We start from the raw sequence: 25,059 nt of genomic DNA, 5'->3' as shown, positions 1-25,059 counted from the left end.
CTGCCTGCAGGAGCAATGTGATTGTTTTCTGAACTGGTGTTACCTGCTGACTGCATCGATTTGGTTTCAGCCATCATGCTGTGCAGACCTGGCTTCTCAGAGGAGTCACCTGAAATCCATGGCTGTGAGAAACCTGCTGTTCTGCAGAGCAAAAAGCACAACAGACTTCAGATGTGGGTTACTGGAGGAGGAATATCTGAGCCCTTCTGAATTTTCTTCTCTGGGCAATGGACAATATTGGGCTTCCTGGAAAAAAATGTACTGTAGAAATTCAGGTTTCTGAATTCAGGTTGCAATCACATTGTGACCTCCTTTTTTGGCCTCCCTGCTAAAGAACTCATATTAGATTCTGTTAGGACATTATACTGATATGTTTCTTTTGCCCTACTCCCAGAGTTTTTCTCCACATTTCCAGATTGTTTTTCTTGATTTTTGAAGCAAAACAAAACCCACAATGTCAGTTATGTATTTGAGTGTTCTACTGCAAACCACCACTAACTTTTATTCAGTCAGAGATGAGAAATAAACCTTCTTAGTAATGCATCTGCTAATAATTAACTTGCATTTTGTCATTGTACCCAATCTATTAGCTACTTTTAATGATCCAGTAACTTATTATAATAGGTCCAAATCATGCATCAGTAGATGCCCCAATACCAGTTTTCATAATGCTATTACTGCATACACCTTGTGTGCAGCTGGAGGAATTTACTAGACCTGATTTCAATAGTTACACCAATCTAAAACCAATGTAGTTCACGGCAGGACTGGGCTAACCATGCTTAATAACTGAGAGCTTGTTTTCTTAAAGTCCTTTAAATACTACGAATACTTTTCTATGAAATCTGCTTGTAAAATTTTAAGTCAATCCTTGAAGTTTAACTTTTCTTCTACAATGAAATACTCTGTTGTAAAATTGGTGTGAAAATGACTGTTGGTGTTACAGAGTTGTTATTTTTGTGGCTGCGCAATATCATAGCTAGCAATAACATTCTACAGGGACAGGGGAAAACAAAATCAGGTGTGTTTAAAGGCTACTTCTTTTTTTAACTCAATGCTGCTTCTCACTGGAGGTTGCAGCTGCAAGAGTGGACAAGGCTTGCTCTTGGTGTTCAGTCTTCTGGGAGGTCACTTTCATTGTATCTTTTTCATGTCTTTCCGAATTTTCTTTTTTTCAAGTTTCAGCTTTGTGTTCTGTATTTGTTTGAGCAGCTCCAGAGACTCGTGAATGGATTGAAATCCTGGTAGAAGAATAGGAACAATTAATTAAATAGTGGTTGCTTTCAATAAATTAAAAGATTCTTTTTTTTCTTTTCAAAGGTTTCTGACCCACATTTAATACAGAGCACATTAAATCTGATCTATTTCATCATTTTATTGAATACCATGGACATGCATTAGCAGCTTGTGTTGCAAGCTCCTTGCTATAGGAATCGTATCTTCCAATATAGTGGACAATACCAAGCATGATTACACATAGCCATAAACTACAATTAACGTCAGATTTGTGGCGTGCAGTGAAGAAAATACTATATGTGTCTTTAAAACCAAGGCTATTGTTAGCCTTAAAGCATATTGTTCTTTCACTGAGCATTGAGATTTTTTGTTTGAAGTCCACAATCCTCATTTTGAATCGAAGACTCTACGTTCCCATGGGGTACTGACACTGTTGCTCTGCAGTCTGCCTACCAGATAGCAAGGTTGGTGCCACAGATCTGCCAGAGTTGTAGCAACTGTAAATGAGAGTTATGCTTCATCTGAGATGGACACTGTTTAGTTGTGTGCTTCTGGGAGAATGGGAGCTCAGCTTCACTGGCTAAGTGTTTGTGCATGCGTATATAGGTATATAAAAAGAGATGGGAGTATGCAGGCACACTTTTTTCCAAAAACAGAGCTAGAAAGCACCTGATGCATCTTTTTTGAACCACTGTACAGTCAATATTGTCAATAAAGACTGGGAAAGCAGGATTGTGAGCTGCTGTTACCTAGCACTTTCCAGATTGCAGGAACTTTCAAATTACAACATAATAGTTCTTCACATTTGTCCAGTGTGTCACATAGGCCTTAACTTATTAGCAAGCAAACAGCCTAACAGTGGATTAAAATTAATTATCTTCCTCTTCTTTTCTTTTCCTTAAGTGCTTATTGTAATGTGGCAGCTGATGACATGTTTTTCTTTTTGGAAGGGTTCTTTAATATGGATTAATTTTGTCACTGCTACAGTCTAGTGTTCAACCAAATCACTGCATAGTGCTTAGCTTTTTATAAATTCCAGACATGTCTCTGATTTCCAAGATGCCAGTCTGTGCTGAAGCACAAATGACTGCTGAGACAGTCTATAGGCTGCCTCTGAGCCCTTCATGCTGCTCTGCACCTCTTCGCTGGCCTCTTTTCCCCCTTTTGGGGGGTCAGCCCCTACCAGAGGACTGCCATGGGAAAGAGCAATCCTTGGACTCGAGTTTGAACACAAGGATGGCCAAAGTTTGGTATAAACAGGCAGGAACTTGAAGTTAAGAACTCTCTCCTTTTTGGCACCAGAATCTTTTATTCTGAAATGTCTTAGCCACAGCTTTCTTTGAGATGCTGTCTTGTGCTTACTCAGATGATCTTGGAGACAGCCAAGCCTTCCCATGTCAAGCTGCACAAAGACTTTAGCTAATTTAGAGCTTGGTTTGCTACAGCCTTGGAGCAGGGCTTGTAGGTGGGTTGCAGACAATGAAGGAATTGGAGCTGAAGTAAAGAGCTGGGGTCCTCAATCACAGGAGCTTTGAAGATGAGAACCAGATGCTTGAGTTTTGAGTGAGAACATGTAAGATGTGAAGCCCTTGTGTAATGATTTTCAGCCATCTGTTCCCTTGGAGAGAGGGCTGTGTGATTTTTTTGGATAACCTAATGTGTCCACTCTATTACCATTATCAGCTGCAAGTGGAGGATATTACAATAGGTTAGGTTTGAGCGACACAGGACAGATTACAGTGGGCAAAATCTTCATTGTGAAGGCCATGTGCCTAGCGCCAGGTGAAAGCCTTTCTAATTGCTGCTGAAAGTTGAACAGCTAGAATCATCTCAGACTGGTAAAGTAGTTCATGCTCTATCAATCCGCTACATTAATGTGACTGTCCCCATAAGAAGCAGCTGCCATGTATTCAGCAATGTTATCTAACTAACTGCTTCCCTGTTCACTTGCATAATGTATGGTCTGTTTCTGGTAGCTGTTACTCATCCAGATGCCTCTTTCTCCAGCTACTGTTGGTTGAGAATGAGAAATAAAGGATGAAAATTATGTAAAACCATCAAACACAATCTCAGAAGCAGGATGTGTGCAAAAGGGAATAACTTGTACCTCCCAATGAAGGTTAGTGACCTTGCTAACAGAAGCAATAGGTACTCTAAAAAATCTGGAAAACAGGTTGTGAAATTGTCTTTTAAATGATCTTACCTTGAGACTCTTAGGGAAGAATGCAACCTGTGTGCAAATGTCATGCTGGCTGTTTGCAGACAAGTGGGCTAACCCATACACCTCTGTATATGGGGTTTGGGAGAGACAAACAGTCATTTTAATGTCTTTCTGTCTTTACTGGAAAATATTTTCTGGAGCAGCAAGTTACTGTGGAAATTTGTTTTAAAAATAAATTGCATGATAGCCCATCCTCACCTGATCTGTATTCATTTCGGATTTCCTCAAGCTCCTTCCAGATCTGTCTTTCAAATCTGGTGATTCTTGCATGCAGGTTTTTTTCATCTCTTTTCATCTGGCTCAACTGCTTTTCATATTTCTGTGGTTTATCCATTTGTTCTAGCTTTAGTGACAGAAGTAGGAGCTTTTCTTCTACGCTTTTTTCTGCTCTTTCCTTTAAATACATAACACAGGTAAGACATTTTAAATATGCCCACATTAACCTGCCTCCTGCCAACCACGCATTCGATCAGTCTTGCTTCCTAATCCCATGCGTGACAGCAATGAATAAATGCAGGTGAGGTCTACTACCCCGGAGGATGTGTCAATCCTCTCTTCCCCAACCAACCAAATAAACTGGGAAAGAGGGGCTGGGCCAGGACAAAGGAACTTTTTAAACTCTTATTTTATTTATTTATTCATTTTAAATCCAGTGATTTGCTGTCACACTTTGCAACAACAGACTGGGAGCTCAAACAACCTGTTTCAGGTTGCTTTTGGCCTTCTCAAGCCCAAGCTTCCTGACCTAAAGGGTGCAATGCTGTGGTGTAAACCCAGCTCAGCTGCTGGCGTGAATAAGGAGGCTGAGCCTCATAAGAGCTGCCTAACTGAGGGATGGCAAGCAGTCCTCTCCCTCTTTTGGGCTCAGCACAGCTCTTGGAGGCAATTCCCTCTCCTCAGAGGGGTGCTCAGTCCTGAGCTGTGAGCTGCCTGCCCCTTCCTTGGTCTTCAAGTTGCACCAAGTCCTCTGGTCAACTCCAAATCTGGTCAATGTGATCAAAATCCTCCGACCTTCTTTAGCCCTTGCAGCCCAAGGGAGTCCTGCTCTGCCTCCCAAGGAAGATGTTTGCAAACGTGGCAGAGCCGTCTGAAACTAAACAGCATTCAGTGCGGTGGTGGAAACACACTCTGAATTTACAAACATTGCTGTGCAGTGCAGGTGGCTGGCAGAGTGAGTAAGCTCTGCGCATAACCAAGCTGCTGCTCTGCGCTCCCAAACTGGCTCCATCACCAGCACGCAGCCTGCCAGATCCATCAGCCCTCCGGTCCGTGCAGCCCCAGCCACACGCAGGATCGCGTGTCCTCTCAACCTGACAAAAGGGCATAAACGGGACTGCTGCTGAAGGCAGCTGCCTGTGCTGCCAGGGCCCACCGCTGAGCAGGAGCAAGAGCCCTCCTGGCACAGGCTGAAGCTCATCTCCAACTGCTTTGTCTCCAGTGTTCATGCTGAGGTTTCCTTCAGCTCCCAGGGACTGAGCTGTGCTTCCACTGAGGTGACATCTAGAGCACCACCAGCTGCTCCAGCCACTGTGCCTGCCTGTCTGTACATGCACGCATATGTAAAAAAACCAGATGTGCTCCTTATTCAACCTACTTAAGAGTGGCTTTGAAAGCTTTAACTCCTGTTAATGATGTATTTTTTGGCACAGCAGTCTCCCTTAGGGGAGAGTAGCCACATATATTGCTGTGTTTTCTGCAGAATAACCACAATAACTATTAGCATAGGAAGGGAATTGAAGCAGTAGCTTTGAGATAGCGGCTGATGCATCAGAAATGTTTTTACTATCTTCCTAGCTGTGCTGAGTGTTGGTTGATTGAGTAAAAGAGATCATCATCAGGCAGGATAAATGCAGATTGAAGCTCAAGAGTGTTTTAGTTCCAAGCAACTTCTGAATCCGGTCTTTGATCTGCAGCCTTCATCCCGGAGATAAGACATGGTGATCCTGTGTCGATCGCTTTTGAACTCTGAAGCGGAATGAACTGCACACAGCAAAGGAGGAAAAGCTTTAAAAGCTGTGAAGGAATTAATTAAAAGGCATTGGTCCTGTGCCAAGTGCTAACTGCTGCTGTGGAACCGAAACGCGCTGCGTTTTAGTGTACCCACCGCAGGATGGTGAGGGTTTGTCTATATTTAAAACCAGGCAGAATTTGTACAGACAATCCCTTTTCTGAGCTTGTCAATTGTAGAAAATGGGTGGTATTCAGTGGTGGCACCGATGCCTGTCTTGGGACAGGAAAACATCGTTGTCGGGTACATCAGGGTTACACGGATGTGAAGTGGTGCTATAACCAGGGAAGACTTTACTTCCCAGGATGCCCAGAGCACTGTGGGATCTCCATCCTCGGAAACAAAAATCACTTGGATGAGGCTCAAGCCCTGAATTTGCTATTGGCCCTGTTTGAGGGAGGAGTTGAACCTTATGGCTTCCAGGTAACCCTTCCAAAATAAATTAATCTATGATTACATGATATCCATAACTTACCATTTTTCTGGCTGTGTCATGAGGCACCTGGGTTTGTGTTAGACCTCGTTTTTTGTGTGAGTGGTTTGGTACCTGCTGGGATCAAGGTGACGGGAGCGGTGCTTCTTGCTCCCAGTCCTGGGAGGGCTGGAGGCCACCCCAGTGCCCTGGGCTGCCGTCCTGGAAAGTCTTACCAGTCTCTCCTTCACCAAGTTAAGCAGCTGATGCCTGTGCTGGGCTTGATCTTCTTCAGACCGTGTCAACTGCACTTCTGTCCACTTCCGATGAGTCTGTATCTGATCCCTGAAGTCACTCAGAATACCTGTCAACCTAAAATTATGATTATTTTTTTGGTAACAAGACTAAGGTTTAGTCAGTGTTATGGGGGAGTCTTGAGTCACTCAACTAAATTGTTTAAATTACTCTAAATCTCTTCAATAGCTTCCTAAGAAGCCCTAAGCTCAATTATTTTATTAATCCTTACCTTAAAGATTGTACCTACATGCTAAAATGTGATTTCTGTAGTATGGTCTACTTTAGGAAAATATCTGAGGGCTGAAAAAATTTAATTTCCCATTTGAATTAACTCTATTCGAAGTGGATGAAGAAACTACACTATCCCATTGAATATCAACTGCATTGCTAGGCATCGGGGAGAGCAGCAAAATCACTTGTGGTCTGAAAATGAAGTTCATAAGGATAAAAAAAGTTTATAACTAAAAGATTACAAACAAAAAGAGAATGCAGAGTTGCCTTTGAGGCAGCAGTTGGTTAGGAATGTGAAATCCCACCGAAAGGGAACAGAGCAGGCAGCACCCGGAGGACACAGGGAACTGCAGGCAAGAGTAGCAAACCAACGCTGCTCGGATCAAATCTGCGAAATGCCAAGTTAAAGGGAACTGTGTGGTTTGGAGTTTGCTTTTCTTATGCTGCAACATGTAATCTGCAACATGAACCATGACCAGATGTGAACTTAAGTCCAAGTTGTAGTAATATATATAAATTTTCATGCTTATGCATCTGACCTGACTGTAGGAGTGTCATGAAAAATGTTAATGTAATTGTATTAATTTCTAACGCATGCTTGCATGCAAACAATGATCACTTGCAATTTCTTTGGGCCTTGGTTAGGATACAAACCAACAGGTAAGGAGCAGGATTTTGAAACTAGACAACGCTTATAGCACTTCTAATATTTAATATCACTTTTCAAAAGGGTATTTGAGTTGAAGTGGTTTTTATACCAAGTGATTGATAACAGCTCTGTATCAGCCTAATGAAGTGATAATTACCATCACCAGTCACTGTAAATGTGGTAAAAAAAAATTATTGATAGCAAAATCTCTCTCAGTGATCTGTTATTGCAGTTTGCTATAGACAATGGCTTTTCAAAATCTTCTACATAAACATCCTGTTAGGTCAGTTTATCAGTATTACTCATTTTAGTAGTTCCAAGATTTGATCTTTCAGGAATAAAAACTTGCAGTATCACGTTTGTCGGTTTTAGTCCTACCATGCACATGTGAACAGGCACACAGAGTTTGCTTCTTGGAGCACTAATCTTTGTTCATGAGAAAATAAAATGATATTGTGATATTATACTGATGATATAGACCAGTATCCAACCTGAGCACAGGAAGGGGAGGTATAACTAGCTTTTCTCAGACCTAGCAGTGAGCCATCTGACTGGAATAACAGGGATTGCCATCCAAGCCCTGTTCTGGAAAGGTCAGGTAGGGAGAGAGACAGCACTCTGTCGAAGCCACCGCTGCCAGCCCTAAGGTCATTGGTCATTGTGCAGGATCTTCATACCTGAGGATCAGTGAACGGGCTGGTCATTACAAGAGTTATAGCTCTGTTCGACTGCCACAGCAGGCAATTACAGAACTGGTACCTATTCAGACAGAACTTTAATGTGGTTATTTTCATATATATATATATATAAATGTATATATATATACACAGAATCATAGAATGCTTTGGGATGGAAGGGACCTTTAAAGTTCATCTAGTCCATCCCCCCTGCAATGGGCAGGGACATCTACAATATAATCAGTTTTTCATCCATGAGGCATAAACAAAGGTATGATGCCACTGTTTGTGTTAAGATTACTGAACAAATTTGGGGAATATAATTTTAATGGGTGAAGATGAATTAACCATGAATGACAGAACTGATGGTCAGCTTTGTTCAAAGGTTCAAAACCAAACTTTGTGTATTTGGCAGCTGGCATTTGACTTTGCTCTGATTTCTCTGAAGTTGGAAAACGAGGAAGAAGGAAATTAAACCTAAAAATGAATCAAGTTTTCGGTAACAATATCAGTTTGTACTTTTACAATACAACTGCCAGACCGCAATCAAAGACAACTGGGTCCCAGACAGCTGCATGTCAACTGAAGAGGTAACTCTGGGCTTTAAAGCTGATTTAAACATTCCAAGCTTTATGGGGAAGCTCCAGTCTGTTCCAGAAGTTAAATTTTATTTCAGCTCTATAAAAAGAATACATAAATCTGGTAGGCTTTTAAAGGAGCAATATAAAAGGAGACAGACATTCCCCAAAGGGCACACTATTTTAATTAAATTTTATATTAACTGGAATAAAATTGCAATGTTTAGTAAATAAGTATTTTGGATTTTATGTTAAATACACATTGCCAGCACATCTCAGTGTCTTGAAAGCCACCTCTTATTGAGCTTCATATTTCTGATGATAATTTCAGTAAGGTCTCATTAACTTTTGAGAAACTCAGCATTTACTTCAATTCAGTTTTCCAATTACTTTCTTTTTTGGCGTTGTTCCATTTTTCCTTCCCTCTTATCTTGGTTTCATTTCTTGTCCCTTTCACATGGTCTTGATCTCCATCATTCACTGCTCTCTTGTCTCCCTGTTCCTCCTTCCCTTTTATCAATTTTAATTCATTGCCCGCTTTAGCTGTTATTTCCCCATTCACCCCTATTCCTTTTCCTGTTCTCTTGGTGAGAACTTTCTTCTCTTTAAAGTTCTAGCCTATTTTTACCTCTGAATGCAATTCAGATAAAATCTTAATTAAAATAAATCTTTATTCAAATACTTCACCATTTTAAGGAGGGGAACTATTGCCTTTGAAATATCATGATTGCAGGATTATTATAATTAGATTTTAAATTATTTGTGCTGGCTCTGCTATTCAATACTGGGCTGTTTTGCATTGTTCTGAATATGGATGCCAGATACTTTTGTTCATTGCATCCTTCCCTGGAGCTCCCTCCTTCCTAAAACTCATCAAGATTAAAATGGAACCCTAAAAGTACCTCTGCAGCTAGAATAGGAAAAATACACTGCATAAGTAATAAACAAATACATCGCAAATCTGTGGGCCCATGAGGCTGTGCAGCTACCTTAGCCTTGTGCCCAGCTTTCTTCATCAGTAGCAGCCCTGTCCCAGGCGGGCGGCAGACGTGCAAGTGCATAAAGAAAATGCCTCGTTCTGCACATTAGGCAAGTCACAAATTAGCCCCAATTATGATGGTAAATAGCGTCTTTGAATTTGGTGCTTTTCTTTTAAGTATGGGAAGTTAATTGGTTTCACACCTTTCTTCTTACAAGGTGGCATTTAGCGCCTCGTTTTAACAATTAGCTTGCAAGACAATATACTTTTATTATGTCTTTTCATTATTTTGTGGCATAGATCTTCATTAACCTTCTCTTAGTGTTTTGAATGGATGTTAATTAACAGGTTTGTTTTGCTGTTTCATGGCAACCTGTTCATCACACTAAAGCATTCAGGGTGAATTATGATAATGAAAAACCCTCCATCACCTACTTGAAATCCAGAAGTTGCAATTCGTGTTGTTGATATCCCTGGACTGTCTTTAAATTCGAGCTTTGATCAGAGTTGGAAGTCTCTATCTTGCCTAATAGATGCATCACCTAATGAGAATTCAACAGAGAATGCCTTTATGATGAGCCAGATTATGAGCACCTACATTTAAATATGCATTATGATTGCAAGTATGGAAAAAACAGCTGACATCTATGTACAGCTACACAAAACCAAACTTTTCTCACAAATAATTTCATTCAGTAAAGGCTGAAGTCTTGAGCTCAGAGTCTCCAAGGCTGTAAGACCTGCTTAAGTCAAAGTCTTTATGGATACAGCCTTTGCTATTACATGCATGGGTAAGCAACATTTTATTTTATTTGAACAAGGCACCGGGCACTGCTCAGATCACCCCAACAGTGGCAGGAACCGAGAGATAAATCCTTGAAAGTGTGTGTGTGAGTTGCAAAGCGTTTTCTGTCCAACACCTAATGGGATCCCAAAAAGAGCCAACAGAGGAGTGGCTCACCTGCAATAATAGACGCTTCAGTGGCTGCAGCACTAAGATGGTGCCTGGGGGAGTCTGTTCAAAGCATCTGCCCCTGCTGCTGCATCCGGGCTGGGGTGTGCAAACCCGGCCCTGCGGCAGCCCCGTGCTCTCTAGGCTGCGGGATTTCCCAGGTACCTGATGCTCTCCCACACTTCTTTGGTTGGAGATGTCCCCTTTCACAGGATCATTCCTTGTTGGTGCGAGGGGAAGAAAGACTGCTTCAGCAACCTGACCTGCGGGCTGAGGGCCCTCAGCTGGGATGCAGACAACAGGATGGACTCACAAAGTGAAGCCAAGTACCCCATGTCCTGTGGGGACGGACACGCGTGCATTCCCCCTTGGCAGCTGTGGCCTGACCGTGCCGGGCACTATGGACAGGAAAAGCTGGATACATCTCGTCTGAGAGTTGTTATTTCAGTCCTCGCAGAGTCTGAGGCTGAGCTACTGGTCTATCATCTACAAATGTCTGTCTTTGCATGTCACAATTAGTGTGAAAGTGCAACATTAAGGGCTCACGATGCATCAGAGATGCAGCACAGTGGAGTGGCTTGGAAACACTGTGGATGCTCCAACAACTGCATCCGCTATTTCAAGAGAAGTTGGATTTCCATGTGCCTGTGGAAGACGGAGTGCGAGTGACTCAGGAGACTGGAAGCCACCTGAAACACATTCCTCATTCCAGGAGTTTTCCCTGTGCGACCTGGCTTACATTACCTGCTGCTGCAAGTAGACACTTGATCTTGAAGGACAGTTCTGATGCAAGGGATGAGAGATTCAGCCTGCCTACCCTGGTTAATAAATTAAAGCGGATGTGAAATCCCAGCAGTTTTCTTCAGAGATTTTACACCAAATGAGCACAAAAAACCCCTGGCGAGATGCCACTCCCTGTTTTGTAGCCGTGGCACGTCAATGTCAAAAAGGTACCACTGAAGACTTATTACGTTGACTTTGTACTTTCTACCTTTACAGCAACAGATGACTCCTTTTCAGAAATCCTTTCCTCTCTTCTTTCCTACAGTCATGTGAGAATAATTTTTTCCCTTTTCATCTGAGGAAGTTTCTTCTGCATCCTGCTCGATGTCTACCCCGACTTATTTTTACATGATTTTGTGTACTGTTTCTTGTGACTCTGGCATGCACACCTGCTCCCTTCCCCATTTCCAGGTAAAGAAGAACATTTTTCATAGGTATTCAAGGAGACAGATGTCCAAACACTGTCTTTTAACAGAATTCCAGGTAAGATATATTTGCTTAAGTTCTGTCATGAGTAATTTTTCCTTGGAGACAAGGACCTTGGGTAGGCAAGGTACATGATGACTGGCACTGCGCCTTGTGCAGCAGACGATGCAGTCAAAATACAGTAATGAGATTATATTCAATACTAGAGTGCATGAGGAATTGAATGTCCCACATCTGCTCAATCCTGGCGGGCATGGGCGACGTCTAGTTTGGAGCAGGAGTAGAGAGCCATCATGCTGCAGGTTTAAAAGCTGAATTTTCCAGTATAGCTGTACTCCTGTAAAATACTACTGCTAATGCTCCTGATCCTGCTAGAGGCTCCAAAACTGCTACTGAGAATAGTGAGCTTCTAGCAAGCAAAGACCAGCTATCATCAGGAATGATAGGCAGTAACAGTTGTTATCTGCTGTTGGCTTACCCACTCCATGGAGAAAAGAAACAGTCTCACACAAAACACCATTTTCCAAAACACTTTCAGTGTTACAGTTTCAAAAGCCTTTGAAATACTGCCAGAATTAATATGGAATTAGATATATGCTATTAGATACCTCCCTGCCACCACCTTAAAAACTAAAGAAAAACCAGCAGATTTAGATGGCCTTTTTCAGCTCCAAAATGCCTGCAACTGAAATTTCCAGATGCATTTGAATATAAATCTTACCGAGAAACAGTAATGGGTCATTTATGATCTGAGGATCCTAGAATATTTTTAGTATCTGTTACTATCTATCATAAATGGCACTACCAGATGGTGATCAGTGATGAGTGGTGCCCCTCAGGGGTCCATATTGGAACCAGTACTGTTTAAAATCTTCATCAGTGACAGACAGCTGGATGGAGTGCACCCTCAGCAAGTTTGCAGATGACACCAAACTGAGTGGTGTGGCTCACACACCTGAGGGACAGGATGCCATCCAGAGGGACCTGCACAAGCTGGAGAAATGGGCCTGTGTGAACCTCATGAGATTCAGCAAGGCCAAGTGCAAGGTCCTGCACCTGGGTCAGGGCAACCCCTGGTATCAGTACAGGCTGGGGGATGAAGGCATTGAGAGCAGCCCTGCCAAGAAGGAATTGGGGGTACTGATAGATGAAAAGCTGGACATGAGCCGGCAATGTGCGCTCACAGCCCAGAAAGCCAACTGTATCCTGGGCTGCATCCAAAGCAGCGTGGCCAGCAGGGCGAGGGAGGGGATTCTGCCCCTCTACTCTGCTCTGGTGAGACCCCACCTGGAGCCCTGCGTCCAGCTCTGGGGTCCTCAGCACAGGAAGGACATGGACCTGTTGGAGCGGGGCCAGAGGAGGCTGCAAAAATGATCAGAGGGATGAAACACCTCTGCTGTGAGGAAAGGCTGAGAGAGCTTCTCAGCCTGGAGGAGAGAAGGCTGTGGGGAGACCTTACGGCGGCCTTTCAGTACTTAAAAGGGGCTTATAAGAAAGATGGGGACAGACTTTTTAGGATGGCCTGCTGTGATAAGACAAGGGGTAATGGTTTTAAACTAAAAGAGGGTAGATTTAGACTAGATATAAGGAAGAAATGTTTTACAATGAGGGTGGTGAGACACTAACACAGGTTGCCCAGAGAGGTGGGAGATGCCCCATCCCTGGACACATTCAAGGTCAGGCTGGATGAGGCTCTGAGCAACCTGGTCTAGTTGAAGATGTCAACCTTTAAAGGTCCCTTCCAACCTAAACTATTCTATGATTCAATTATTCTATGATTCCACAGTATGATGAAAAACTTATTTTTTTATTAAAAATCCTGACATATTGTATAAATACCATATCAGTCTTTAATATTAGTCAGCAATTAGGAAAAGAAGCTATATCTATGCATATGCTATGCATAGTACCACTCACCAGCTATTTCACTGTAGGCTTCTCTACTCACCTTCTTCTCAAAATCACCAACACAATTTTTGAGGGCAGAGTGAAGGCCATAAATCTCTTTATCAGTCTTCTGGGCCTCATGCCTGATAATACTGATGTCTCCCGACAGCTTTGCAATGCTTGCCTCGCATCTGCAGTCAAACCAGAGACAAGAGAGCCTCTGCAGGGGGATGCTGGAGGGTGGCTGAAGGCAGATGCTGGTCTCCGTGAGCTGCCGCCAGATCAAATCCAGCCCGCCAGGACCACCCCGGCAAGTAGCTAATAGGCAGAGACATTCCGTTGCAGAAACCCTGATCCCCATTCTGCTTTCAGAATTACTACCCGTTAAAAGAGCTGCTGGAGGTGGCGGCGAGGAAGAGGGAGGCAGCCAGAGGCAATGCCCTTGGCTGCAGCAGTGATGCCCATGGGCTCCTTGTACCACAAACCTCCTCCTGGTGCCCACAGGCTCCAGGGGAGCTGCAGGAGCTCACCCAGCCGGATTGAGTTCCCCCTGATTTCCCGCTATCCAATCTCCATAAATTAAATTAAATCTGAAGTATAAATCGAGAGGCTAATCTGCACTCCAAGCACCCCCAGCTTTTGGATGCCTACCAGGAGAGACAGCACACTGCTGCCACAACCACCCCAGCCCACAGCCTCCACTGGCTGGATGCAGATGTTGGGGAAGACCACTTTTAGAGCAAAAAATCTTGGTGTTTTGTAAGGAGCATTTGTCGTTTGCTCTTTAAACTCTGTCAGTTGCATTCACCAAAATATCTTGTCACACTTTAAATGGACAAATGAATGATGTGAAAGTGGCAGCATTAATTGAGTAGCCCAGGGACTGAAGAGCATTCAACTGGCTACCCTTTCCAGGGTACTATTCCAGGTAGAATGAATGACTGTTTCAGACCCTGTCTTTAACATGTGTGTGTATATATATATACACATACATTGTGTATGTGTAGTATATATGTACATATATATATATATAAAGAATATATTTTTTTAACATAACCAAGAGGACTTTCTTTAGTGTATATGAAATTATACATATAACATTATACATATAACTTTATACGTATAACATTATACATATACTTAACATGAGCGAGGAGACACAGATTTCTCCTTCTGCAGCCCTCCTGCACATTGGCTCCCCAGGAGTAACCGCCTGCCCCAGTGCAGGTAGTACTTAAAACAAAAGTGTGGAAAAAAATACTTTAAGGCCATAAAATAGCACACTTTTTCATATAAATAATGGAATAGAAGTTGAGAGAGGAAAACAGCTAAGTTTTAAAATGCCAGAGAAATTATCCTCCAAAGCACCACCACCAAATAAAGCTGGTGCTGTTGACAGATAAAGGATCTAAAGAGAATTTTTGACAGTTTAAATAGACCAGCTTTTTGTCATCTCCTGATAATGCTTAGATATTGTGATACACCTACAGAGCACGTAGAACAAGGAAATAAAAAAAAAAGTTACTGCAGATAATAGAGACTTTGTACAAAGGCCAGAACTTTGATCAAAAGAAACCATTGATTTGGAAAACAACTACAAAATAGCTGAGAAGGCGAACACGGATCTGGAGAGGGAGGGGGCTGTTCCAGAGCTGGCTGCCGTCACAGCTCCTCCTGCTGCAAACCTAGAAAAGAAGCTGGGAGCTGGCGATGGGAGAGTGTGGGGGGACCACAGTCCCGGGGGGCAGAAGGTCCCAGGGGACAGCTGGCACCACGACGGGCTGGGGCTCCTCGCACCTGCAGGGCTGGATGGCAATGTTGAGGTACGCGTGAGCAAACAAAATGAGGCTGCAACTGAGATGCAAGGTTGATGACTGACTGGACCCACACGTAAGCCAGCCTTTCAACAGAGATCAGAAGACGGGGTTCACCACTCCCTTAGGAAAATCCCACCCCAAGGCAACAATTACAAAGCTTTGCAAGAAGTGCACAGTGTGAGAAAAAAGAGGATTAATGTATCTGCAGCAGTAAGAAGACATAACTTCAGTTACAAAAGAAAGAAACCTGAATATTCTATACAGAGAATACTAAAAATAGAGGATTTGTCAATAGGATCCAAAAAGCCCAAGAACTAGCCTTGCAGTGTGGGATTAATGCAACTGCATCTGTATTACTGTGTAGCCTGACAGGTCAGAGCTGTGCCTGGGGACCTGCAGACATGGCAAGCTTTGCAAGGACCCTCAGCACTGCTGATTTGCCTTAAATCTCTGGGCCTGCTCAGATCTCACTTTCCCCACACATAATATCATTATTATGTGCAAAGTAGTTAAATGCATTATTTCTGTTTCACAGATTGAGTCCTGAAGAGAATGAGGATACTTGGGACTTGCTTAAATCTTGCTCTAATTTGATATTTCATGTAGAAGACATTCAGCAGCTTACGGTGAGATCATAGTTTTCCAGTCATGCAAAACACAGGCTGGAGAGCATGCAAGCAGCAAGGCAGGCTGACTGGGAATGGTACAGAAAGCGTACTCTTATAAGATTTGCATATATAAAGTAAAAAATACAAAGAAATAAAAGCCTCTGATGGTTATATCAAAGCATTTAATTAAAGACAGGAATATAGCTACCTGCTCTATATTCAAGGAGATTTATCCTTCAAAGTCAGGGAAGGAACAGTATATATTGGACTGTTGTACTTGGTGAAGTATTGCATTTTCTGAAGGGTTGAGTAACTTGACAGATACACACCAGGGATTTTGATTGTCTAGTGCTACACTGGACTTCTCTGAGCAACAAAAAAGTTCACAAGAAAAATAAGTAAAATGTAACCAACTGTGTAAAGTGTATTGTTTACTCATTTGTGCATTCAGTTATTCTTTTTGTTGGTGAGGCTGAAGAGAATGAATTAATATTTATCAGAAGTGTGGCTTTTTTTACAGTGGATTACTTAATTTTTATTGCTGTAATACATATTCACATTCCCAAAGGAATTCTTATTAAGAGTTAGAATACAAATAAAATATATAGTTCATTCAATTGGAATGCCACTATAGCTGAGATACTGAAGGCTGTTTTTTTTTTTAAAGAAGATCCCTGCTATTTGTCACATACATGTTTACACAGTGTAGAAGTGTAGTCAGAAGGGCCAAGAATTAATGGACAGCCACCTCAGTAGTTGGCAAGAGGTCTCTATCTATTTTTCAGGGAAAGATAAAAGAATAGACACAATTTGAATTACAAGAGCTAATCCACATTAATCCTTTACACATGGCAGAATACAGGAGGATGAATCATCTGCTATGAGAAAGAGCAGTGGCTCCATTTAAGGTTCATTTCATCCCAGATAGTCTTGGATTAAGGTTGGGCTACAAATGAAGAGGAAAACTGTCATTGTAAGTTTGCATTTGGAAGATTTCTATTAATTCAATAAATGTAAATTATATGAACACAAGCATTTGTCTCCAGTCACTCTGGGGTCTCTTCAATACACATAGAAATTTTAAATCCTGAAACTCAAGGTCGAAGAAACGTGAAAAAAATCAAAATATTAATCATCACTATAATGGCAGTCCTCTGTCTGTCAGCTCTAGCTCACTCCTCAACCATGACAGTGGGGCAGGTACGCAGTTAAGGCTTGGCATTTCCAGAGGGGAACTTCAGCAGCAAGAAAAACAAGAAAGTGCTGATGATTCATGGATCACATAAAACTATACTATGCTTTAGCTTAACAGCAATCATTCGTATAAAACAGCATTATAATATTGGTGTTGAACTGCCACTAAAATGCCAGCTCTGGCTGTGCAATACCAGTATGTTTGGATGAAGCTAGACAACCTGTTGTTTTCTTTTCTCATCTTAAAAATAAATGGGGTCTAAGGACTTAGTTTCCAGCATCATAAGATGCTGACTTTGGTGCCCTCATAATAGGTTCTTATGTGCAATTGTGTATGTGTGTTTTGGGATCCTCCCTTCTACCCATGGGAAGGGCCAACCAGCACACCCAAAAAATGGGCAAGGAAGGAAGAGAGACCTCATAAAAAGTGTTGTGGACCTCCATGAGTGCTTGACCTCTCATTTCTTCTGGTTGTTTTTTTTCCTTTATGCAAGTAGTAGTGGACTGGTCATTTTTTTCCCCACAATTACCCTGTTTTCCTCAAGTGCTTTTTCTTTCCTTTGCTGCAGGCAAATGCTCCAGCACAGGAGTTGGGAGCAAGCTCTGGTGCAGCTGACGAAGGGAAGCATCACACCTAAGAAAACACTGGGAAAAGAGGAGCGAGACACTTCACCCGTTGAATGCTATGCCTTCGCTAAAAGCATATCGTCTAGAGAGTCTGCCGACCCAAATAGGAAAACATCAGGACACTCTTGCAGGATCACCTCCAACTTTGTTTTAATGCTAATCAGCCACAACATTAAAAAAAACCAACATCTTTTTCCTGCCAACTTTGAATGTGTTGGCTTCAGCTTCTCATTTTGGATTCTTGGGTCTCTCTGCAGTAGTCTGGAGTCCTTTGGTACCCTATAATTTTCTTCCTTTTTCTCCTGGTAGTAGTTATATATGGAAATGAAGACATCTCTGGATTTATTTTATTCTGTAACTATACATAGATGTACATTTCTCTCAACCAGAAATTTTCCTCATCCCACCATCACATTCCTGGCTCCTCTTTACACCATATCAAGTTTTTAATTTTGGAAAGGGGACTCTCAGCTCGGTACAGTATTCTGGTATCAGTCTCTGCCATACATAGAGCTAAGAAAACCTCCCTATTTACTGGTCTTCTGCTTCTCTTGTCTAAGACCATACTCCTGGGATTTCTGATGCTGCATCGTTGCAAGAGTTCATGGTAAGTTATTTACCTGCCATATTCCCCAAACTTTTCAGGGGGCACTCAGTAGTAGAACAGTCTCTTGTTTTGTTTATAAAACACATTTTTTCTCAATTAGCCCACATTGCCAATATTCCTGGTTATTCTCAGTTATGACCTTCTCCTCACTTCACCAATTTTTGTGTTATCCACAAATGTCAATAACACTGTTTTATAATATAATAATATAATAATATAATATGATAATATACCATGTATTTTATATATATTTTACAATTATCTAATAATCAAGTATATATTATTATATAATAATATTATATAATATATAATATGTATTATTATATATTATATATTATAATATAATATATAATAATTTATAATTATATAAAACATATATTTTATATATAATATATATAATTTCATAATATAATGTCATAATATAATCATAATATTTTGCGTTACTAAGTGCCCCACAGAAGTCCACCTAAGTTACATACATGCAATTACTTGTACCAATGAAAACTTATAATCTCACCAAAAGAAGAAATCAAGTTTGCTCAATAAGATGTACTTTCCAAGAGAGGAAGTAAAGATTTTCTTGAAACAACAGGAGAGTTTAAGTAGGAGGAAATAACCACTTCAGCTGTAGTCTAGGCAGACTGGAGAAGAAAAAATTCTCTAAAATGTTAAGTGTGTGAAGAATGAGACAGGAAAATATAGTTATTTTTCCCTGGTTTGATAATTTTTCTAACATGGAGAGTGTGAAGCACAGATCTGGCACTAAAATTGAGACATAAAATGAGTGCAAAGTACATTCATGCCCACTCTGAATCTGCTCTGCACAAATAGACTAGCAGAGATGACAACGATGAGGGCCATTATGCATTCCTTACCTTGCCACTCTTCCACGAAGGTCTCCAAGACCCTGGATGTATTTATGGTCTAGACTTTGAACAGCAAAGTTAGTTTCTACTGCAGCACCATCCCTTGTTCTTATTTGCCTCTCCAAAACCTGTAAATTCAAGACCATTAATGCACTTCTGGTTTTCTGCTTTGTTTTTGTTTTCATTTCAAAATAGGTTTCAAAGCACCATTTACAGCAGCAGGTCTAAAAGCTTGTTTTTCTTTCTTGGAGAAAGTAACAGTGTATTTTTCTTTCAAAAAATCTATATCTGCATAAATAATATGTCCATTTTTCTCTTAAAAATGTGCTTTATGTTGAAAAGTCTAGCACACAAAAATTAGGAAATGCAAAAATTGGGAAGTTAATTGTATCATCCCCCTCAAACAACCACAGTACAATGCAGCCCATAATAAATAACACACAGTTTTTTTTAAATCAAGCTCCTTTCAACAGGGGATACGGTATGTTTCTAGGAGGGAGGCAATAGCTAAACTGAGTGTTTTGCAGCAGCCTGAGAGCATTGCAGCAAGGCTTTGCAGGGTGGACAAGGCAGAGCAGAGATCAGCGCATGATCTCTGCCCCGAGCCCAGTCTGCCCATGCTGCAAATACACAAATGTTTATGTCCAAGCTAATGCGCTGCATGTGGCATGTATAAAAATATGTCCTTAACACGTGCGGTCCTGCACAGGGCAGGTTTTGGCTCCAGTGAAGGCATGGACCTGCTCTTAAAACGCATTAGAGATACACCCACCCAGGCCTGACCATGGATGCAGGTCAGTGTAAGCAGCTCTTTGATGTCTTGTTTTACTGTTATTGTTCACTATGTGGCCTGGTTTCTGATTTATTGTGCAGTATTAAAAGTCTCATCTAACTAGATGGAAGGAGTAACTGCCCTGCAGGGTCTTCTGAAGTCGCTCATCCTGATGGTATCTGAATGTGTCACAAGGATTAATTTTAGGAAGCCCTTGTGCAGCTACTGTGACCTTTTACAGATATGGAGCGGGGGCTGGGAATGATTTCTAAAATCTTCCCATTTTACTTCTCAGGTTGAAAGAATAAGCCTGGGGCTGATATTTCAGTGTAATTCAGCACCACACAGCACTTCAACTGGTCAAAGCACAGCTTTTACCCTTTTTTATGCAAATATCCTATTTGTGCAAAAATAGAGTGGCTTTTATTGGCTTTTTATTTGAAATGTTCCCCATTCAGTGAATTTAAAAAAAAAAAAAATAGGAAAGGACAAATATCAAGGAAAATTTCAACTGCAAATGCTTGAAGTTTGGCAAAGTTGTTGCAGATGGGTTTGCCCATCCCGCGGGTCACGGAGACTCGTCGCACTGCTGGAGCTGTGGGTGGGCAGAGGGATAGTCCAGCTGGGCTCAGCAGGGTTGTGCCAGTGCCTCAAGCTCATGTGTCTGGACACAGCATCAGACCCTCTTCCCCTGTGTCCATGCCCCTGCAAACAGAGTCAGGGCAAACATTTCCCAGTCGGCTGCCAAGCAGGGATGCTGCACGGGCACATGCAAAAACTAGCATTGAGTCCCCATGTGGCACTGCTGTCCCACTTCTCCAGCAAATGGAGAGAGTGTCTGTCAAAACTGGGGCACAGGTGAGTTGGGAAAGCTGCAATAACTCTGCAGTAAAATTTAATTCAAATATTGTATGCAGTTATTTCTGAATAATCCTGGCTCCCCTGCATGCAGAGTATGGATAACTGAAATACTGAGCTAGGACGAGGTATTCCTATGTTTGTTCTGTGTCAGAAAATAATGTTCTCAAAGGGTTGAATGTGCTGCACAACTCAAGAGTATTTTTGGCAGTGTATTTGGCAACATGAATATGATGCCACAAGTCTGTGAAGACAGAGCCACAGAGTGGGACCACTGCTCCCTCGCTGGCAAACACAGTGCGAGATGCTTGTTCATTAAGACGGAAAGCAGCAGCCTCCTGTATATCAAATGAAACTGATATTCTCCTTCTTCAGCTAATTCCCCGGGCTCCTGGCAGCACGCCTGTCCCAGAGCTCACCACCCCTGGGCAAGAGCGAGTGACATGCACATCGTGCTTGTGAGTGATGGTCACCCCTTAGTCTGTGTGCAACCCCTCGACTGAGACATAGTTGGTTATCTTATGGTTGTTATCAGAGGAGATGCCAAGCACATCTCCCCTCTGCCCCTAGGTGTTTAGTATTGCTGCTTTTGTCTGGCAATTTGCAATCCTCCCCTGGCATTGTGAAGGACGTCTTTGTCAAGGGTCTGGTCATTTTCCACCTCACACTAGTTGCTTTGATGTCCCTGATGCAGCGGCAGCCAGGTCATTTTTCTGGCTCTGGCAGAGGGGTGTGTTTCCTTGGGCTCAGCTTCATTCCTGGTGGCAATGGCAAGCCAGCATCTTCCCCAAAGCAGGCTTTTTTGATAGATATTCTTCCTGCTCTGGGGAAGATTTGGAGTAGAGTGAGTCACATTTCCTGGTGGATCCTTTTTTTTTTTTTTTTTTTTTTTTTTTTTAAATGCCTGAGAAATCGACATTGCTCAATCACACTCATTTGCTGAGTGCCAGGAGCAATTCTCCAAACCTCTTCTAATTCTGTAGTGGCTTTGACTGACATGTCTCACTGTGCTGTTTTCTGTGCTGTCGGTTCTCTACCCTTATCAAATCCTTACAACCAAAATACACAAAGCAAATGTGCACCTGAGATTAGGCCCTAGAGAAGAGTAATTTACAACCAAGGAAAAATAGTAGATGTAGATGCTGATAGCATCTTAGGCATTTTTCTAGCAAAACAGTCCTGTGCATACTTGATCTGGATAGGGCTAGAGGAATTGGATGATCTAAAATAAGTGGTTTTATAGCATTGCTTATCTCCACAGTATCAAAATCTTGAAAATAAAATCAGTATGAAATGAACACAGACCCTAGTTTTAATTCAGATTAATTTCAGGGGAGCCACGATTGCATACTTCTTAATATAAATGTACAGAAGATCAAATATTTCTCGGAGTACAGGAAAAACAAGATGTACTGTGAATTTAGTGGCATTTGTAAGACATTTAACAGTTCAAAGGACAAAACAAATCTCTGGAAAAGTCTATTTCATGGTATTTTTGTATTTTATACCTTTGTCCAAAAAGGAAAGACAAATGGTGTTGCTAAATTTCACATATAAATTTGACAAATAACAGCAAATAATTGAAAGTCTTTAGCCAGAATAAGGGTATCCCATGCATTTCCATTAGTCAGTTTAAATAAAACTTGAACCTGAACTTCCATTCTGGTCTGCAGTGAGCTTTATGAAAAGTTTCAGCAATATTTGATTATGTTTGCATGCAGAAGTTATGTAAAGTAGTAGAACATCTGCATCAGGAAAACTAAGCAGTATAACCAAACTTGAGTCCGGATGTTATATGTTAGATGAAAACACAGCTTACACCTTATTTACATTGAACTCAATTTCTCTCACTCCAACAAAACTGAAAGCAAATAGAACCTGAACCTTTGAATTAAAACAACCCCAAAACTCATGAATCTGTATTTTAATTTAATTTTACTTCCCTTTTTTTACTTTACTTTCCCTAGTTCCTTCCTTTCTGCTTTCACAAGTAACTGCAAATGCCACTCTACAAGAAAAATCAGAATTTAACTAAAATATAGCGGTCATGTTGAGTACTTTTCTGCTGCTGAAGCCAATAATAATGCTAATATGAGTGGACCATGGTCTAGAGCTGCACCATTAAAGCAGGGAAATGCTCCTCAGCATGTATTACCTCAATGTCCTGGCTGAGCTTTTTAACGATGCTTGTAATGGTCTGGATGTGGTTTTCCAGCAGCCGCCGGGCAGCAGTTGCCCCATGCTGATAACCTTTGCTTCCCTCGAGGTAAGAGACGATGTCATCTTTGATTCGGAAAGCCTGGTGGAGGAGGAAAGCAGTGGTCCTCTCCTGGCTGTATAACCGCTCTTCCAGCAGGCGAGCCCTGTCTCCTGGGCAAGGAGGAGGGGAAGGGTCTGTCCTGTGAACACCAAAAACCCTGGTGTCATGCCAGTCATGGTAAGCAAGGCAAGGGATGCGAGTGTCGGCAGTCTCCTGTCCACAGTGGGACCAGTCTCAGCCCCGGCTGTCCAGATTGCCTGTTGCACCAGGGCCTTTGATGCTCCCATACATTGCTTATGCATCCCTGCAATGCCACTAGTAATAACAACCTCTCAACACAGGGCTAACATTTGGTATTGGCCCCATTAATGGCCTTGGTGACGTAAACGGCATTTTTGCAGCTATTAGGCAAAACCCATACAGTTTAAGGACCTGAATTTATTTTTCAGAGGCTTCAAGGTACTTCTGTAATATATCATCATTACAATCCAAATTTTAGCCTCTTCCTATTTCATTTTAAATAAAGGCAAAACCAAACACACCCAGTGACCACCTTTGGAGACATCCCGGTGGATGTGGTGATGGTCATGCAGAGCATCCCCAGGAACATGCCCTAGCTGAGAGTGGCCAGAAGGAGACCTCATGCCAAGTACAGCAATGCTTGTGTTTGGTTTTCCTTTGTATTATTTACACCTACCTATTGGAAAGAAGTCTGAAATCCTAATGGTTTTCTTACAGCTACTCCCTCCCCATCCGCCTGCTGAAACCCAGGGGAATGAGCCAGGGGCTCAAATATGCTCAGTGAAACTGTGTATAAATATAGAAGAGAGGAAGGATGTTGCAAGGATCTGAAACTGGCAGGTACAGAATAAAGCTCAATTTAGACAGGCACAATCTGGAGTTTGAGGGAAACTGGAGTCACCATTTACTTTTTTGTAAAAAGCCAGAGAGAAATTTAATTACTGCAGAAATTTGGGCTTGCGTGTTATCCAGAAAATGAAGTTTGTTTTATGTCTTAGTTAAACCTGAATGGTATATTTTTAATGCTCTCAATGCTATATGAAGTACCCTTTCATCGCACAGTTTAGCTAAACTCTGTAGCTTAATGATGAAGAAAAATAACCAGTTAGTCATTTGGGGAAGAAGTCATCCACATTTTCTCTTGATCTCTGCTTTTAGACTGCTATAAATAAAAGTTCTGATGTAAAAATAATTTTTAAAAAAGAAAGGAGAAGAAAGTTCAGCTACTCGACTTGATCAATACACAAAATGCAAAGATGACAGTTTAATGACTGAAGTGCGCCTGAGGACACTCTTCAACAAATTTTACAGCCGTATGGTCTGCAATGATGTTCTGCAGCTGGCTGATGTCTGTGTGTACCAGGAGCTGCTTTACATTTGTCTGTGCAATTAAGGTTTTAAAATAAACATAACCTTTGGCAGCCATGAAGTACCAACAAGACCTGAACACTTAATTTCAATCTCTTTTTGGTAAAAACTCTGAATATCAAAATGACCAGCTGATTCTGTTCTACTTGTGACAGCAGAAGTCACTGCTGGAAAATGAAACGTGTCCATAATCTGTTTTTTCCCCTTCAGTTTACAAAAGCATCTTGTTTCTTACAAACCATCTTTTAAAAAAAATAAAAATAAAAAGATAATGTTTTAGAGGAAAATGGTTGTATGAGAATATAAGTTCAGTGAAGTCCACTGATGTACAGCTTACTTTTCATAGTCAGTTTCAAGACTTAGGCTTGAGGTCTGGTTATGGCAGCTTGACAAGTTACAAAATCTTACCTGACTTGTCCATGACCATGATTGTAGACCACAGTACATGTGGAATAGGACACCTTAACTCAATGCACTCTTAGGTAAGTCTAAAACAAGTCTTACCACATTGCATTTTTTGTGCATGCAGCCAGCCACGTGCACCATGGCTCCGCTGGTGTACAGCAGTTCAAGAGCAATGGCTTGATTTGAGCCTGAGCCCTTAGCAGGAGTTGCAAAGGACTTAAATGTATGATCTCTGAAGTTTATTCCCCTTACCCTCTCTGTCTTTTCACCTGCCTTGCAGCCAGTTTCCTCCTGAGGAGTCCCAGGGAATTCCCCTCAGA

At 41.7% G+C, this 25,059-nt stretch overlaps 1 protein-coding gene across 1 annotated transcript; it reads right to left on the bottom strand.

The window, feature by feature from the left end:
- Window positions 1-1,134: 1,134 nt before the first annotated feature.
- Window positions 1,135-24,761, bottom strand: FAM81B (family with sequence similarity 81 member B; the record flags this gene model as incomplete). Its single annotated transcript, XM_082336232.1, has 8 exons — window positions 1,135-1,241; window positions 3,656-3,851; window positions 6,114-6,249; window positions 9,724-9,830; window positions 13,398-13,527; window positions 19,065-19,183; window positions 22,841-23,055; window positions 24,743-24,761. 8 exons carry the CDS (start codon window positions 24,759-24,761, stop codon window positions 1,135-1,137), a joined length of 1,029 nt encoding a protein of 342 aa, XP_082192358.1.
- Between the last annotated feature and the right edge of the window lie 298 nt (window positions 24,762-25,059).

Source organism: Platalea leucorodia, assembly GCF_965183815.1.
Source record: "Platalea leucorodia genome assembly, chromosome: Z".
Lineage (NCBI taxonomy): Eukaryota > Metazoa > Chordata > Aves > Pelecaniformes > Threskiornithidae > Platalea > Platalea leucorodia.
This window is presented reverse-complemented; position numbering and strand designations above follow the sequence as displayed.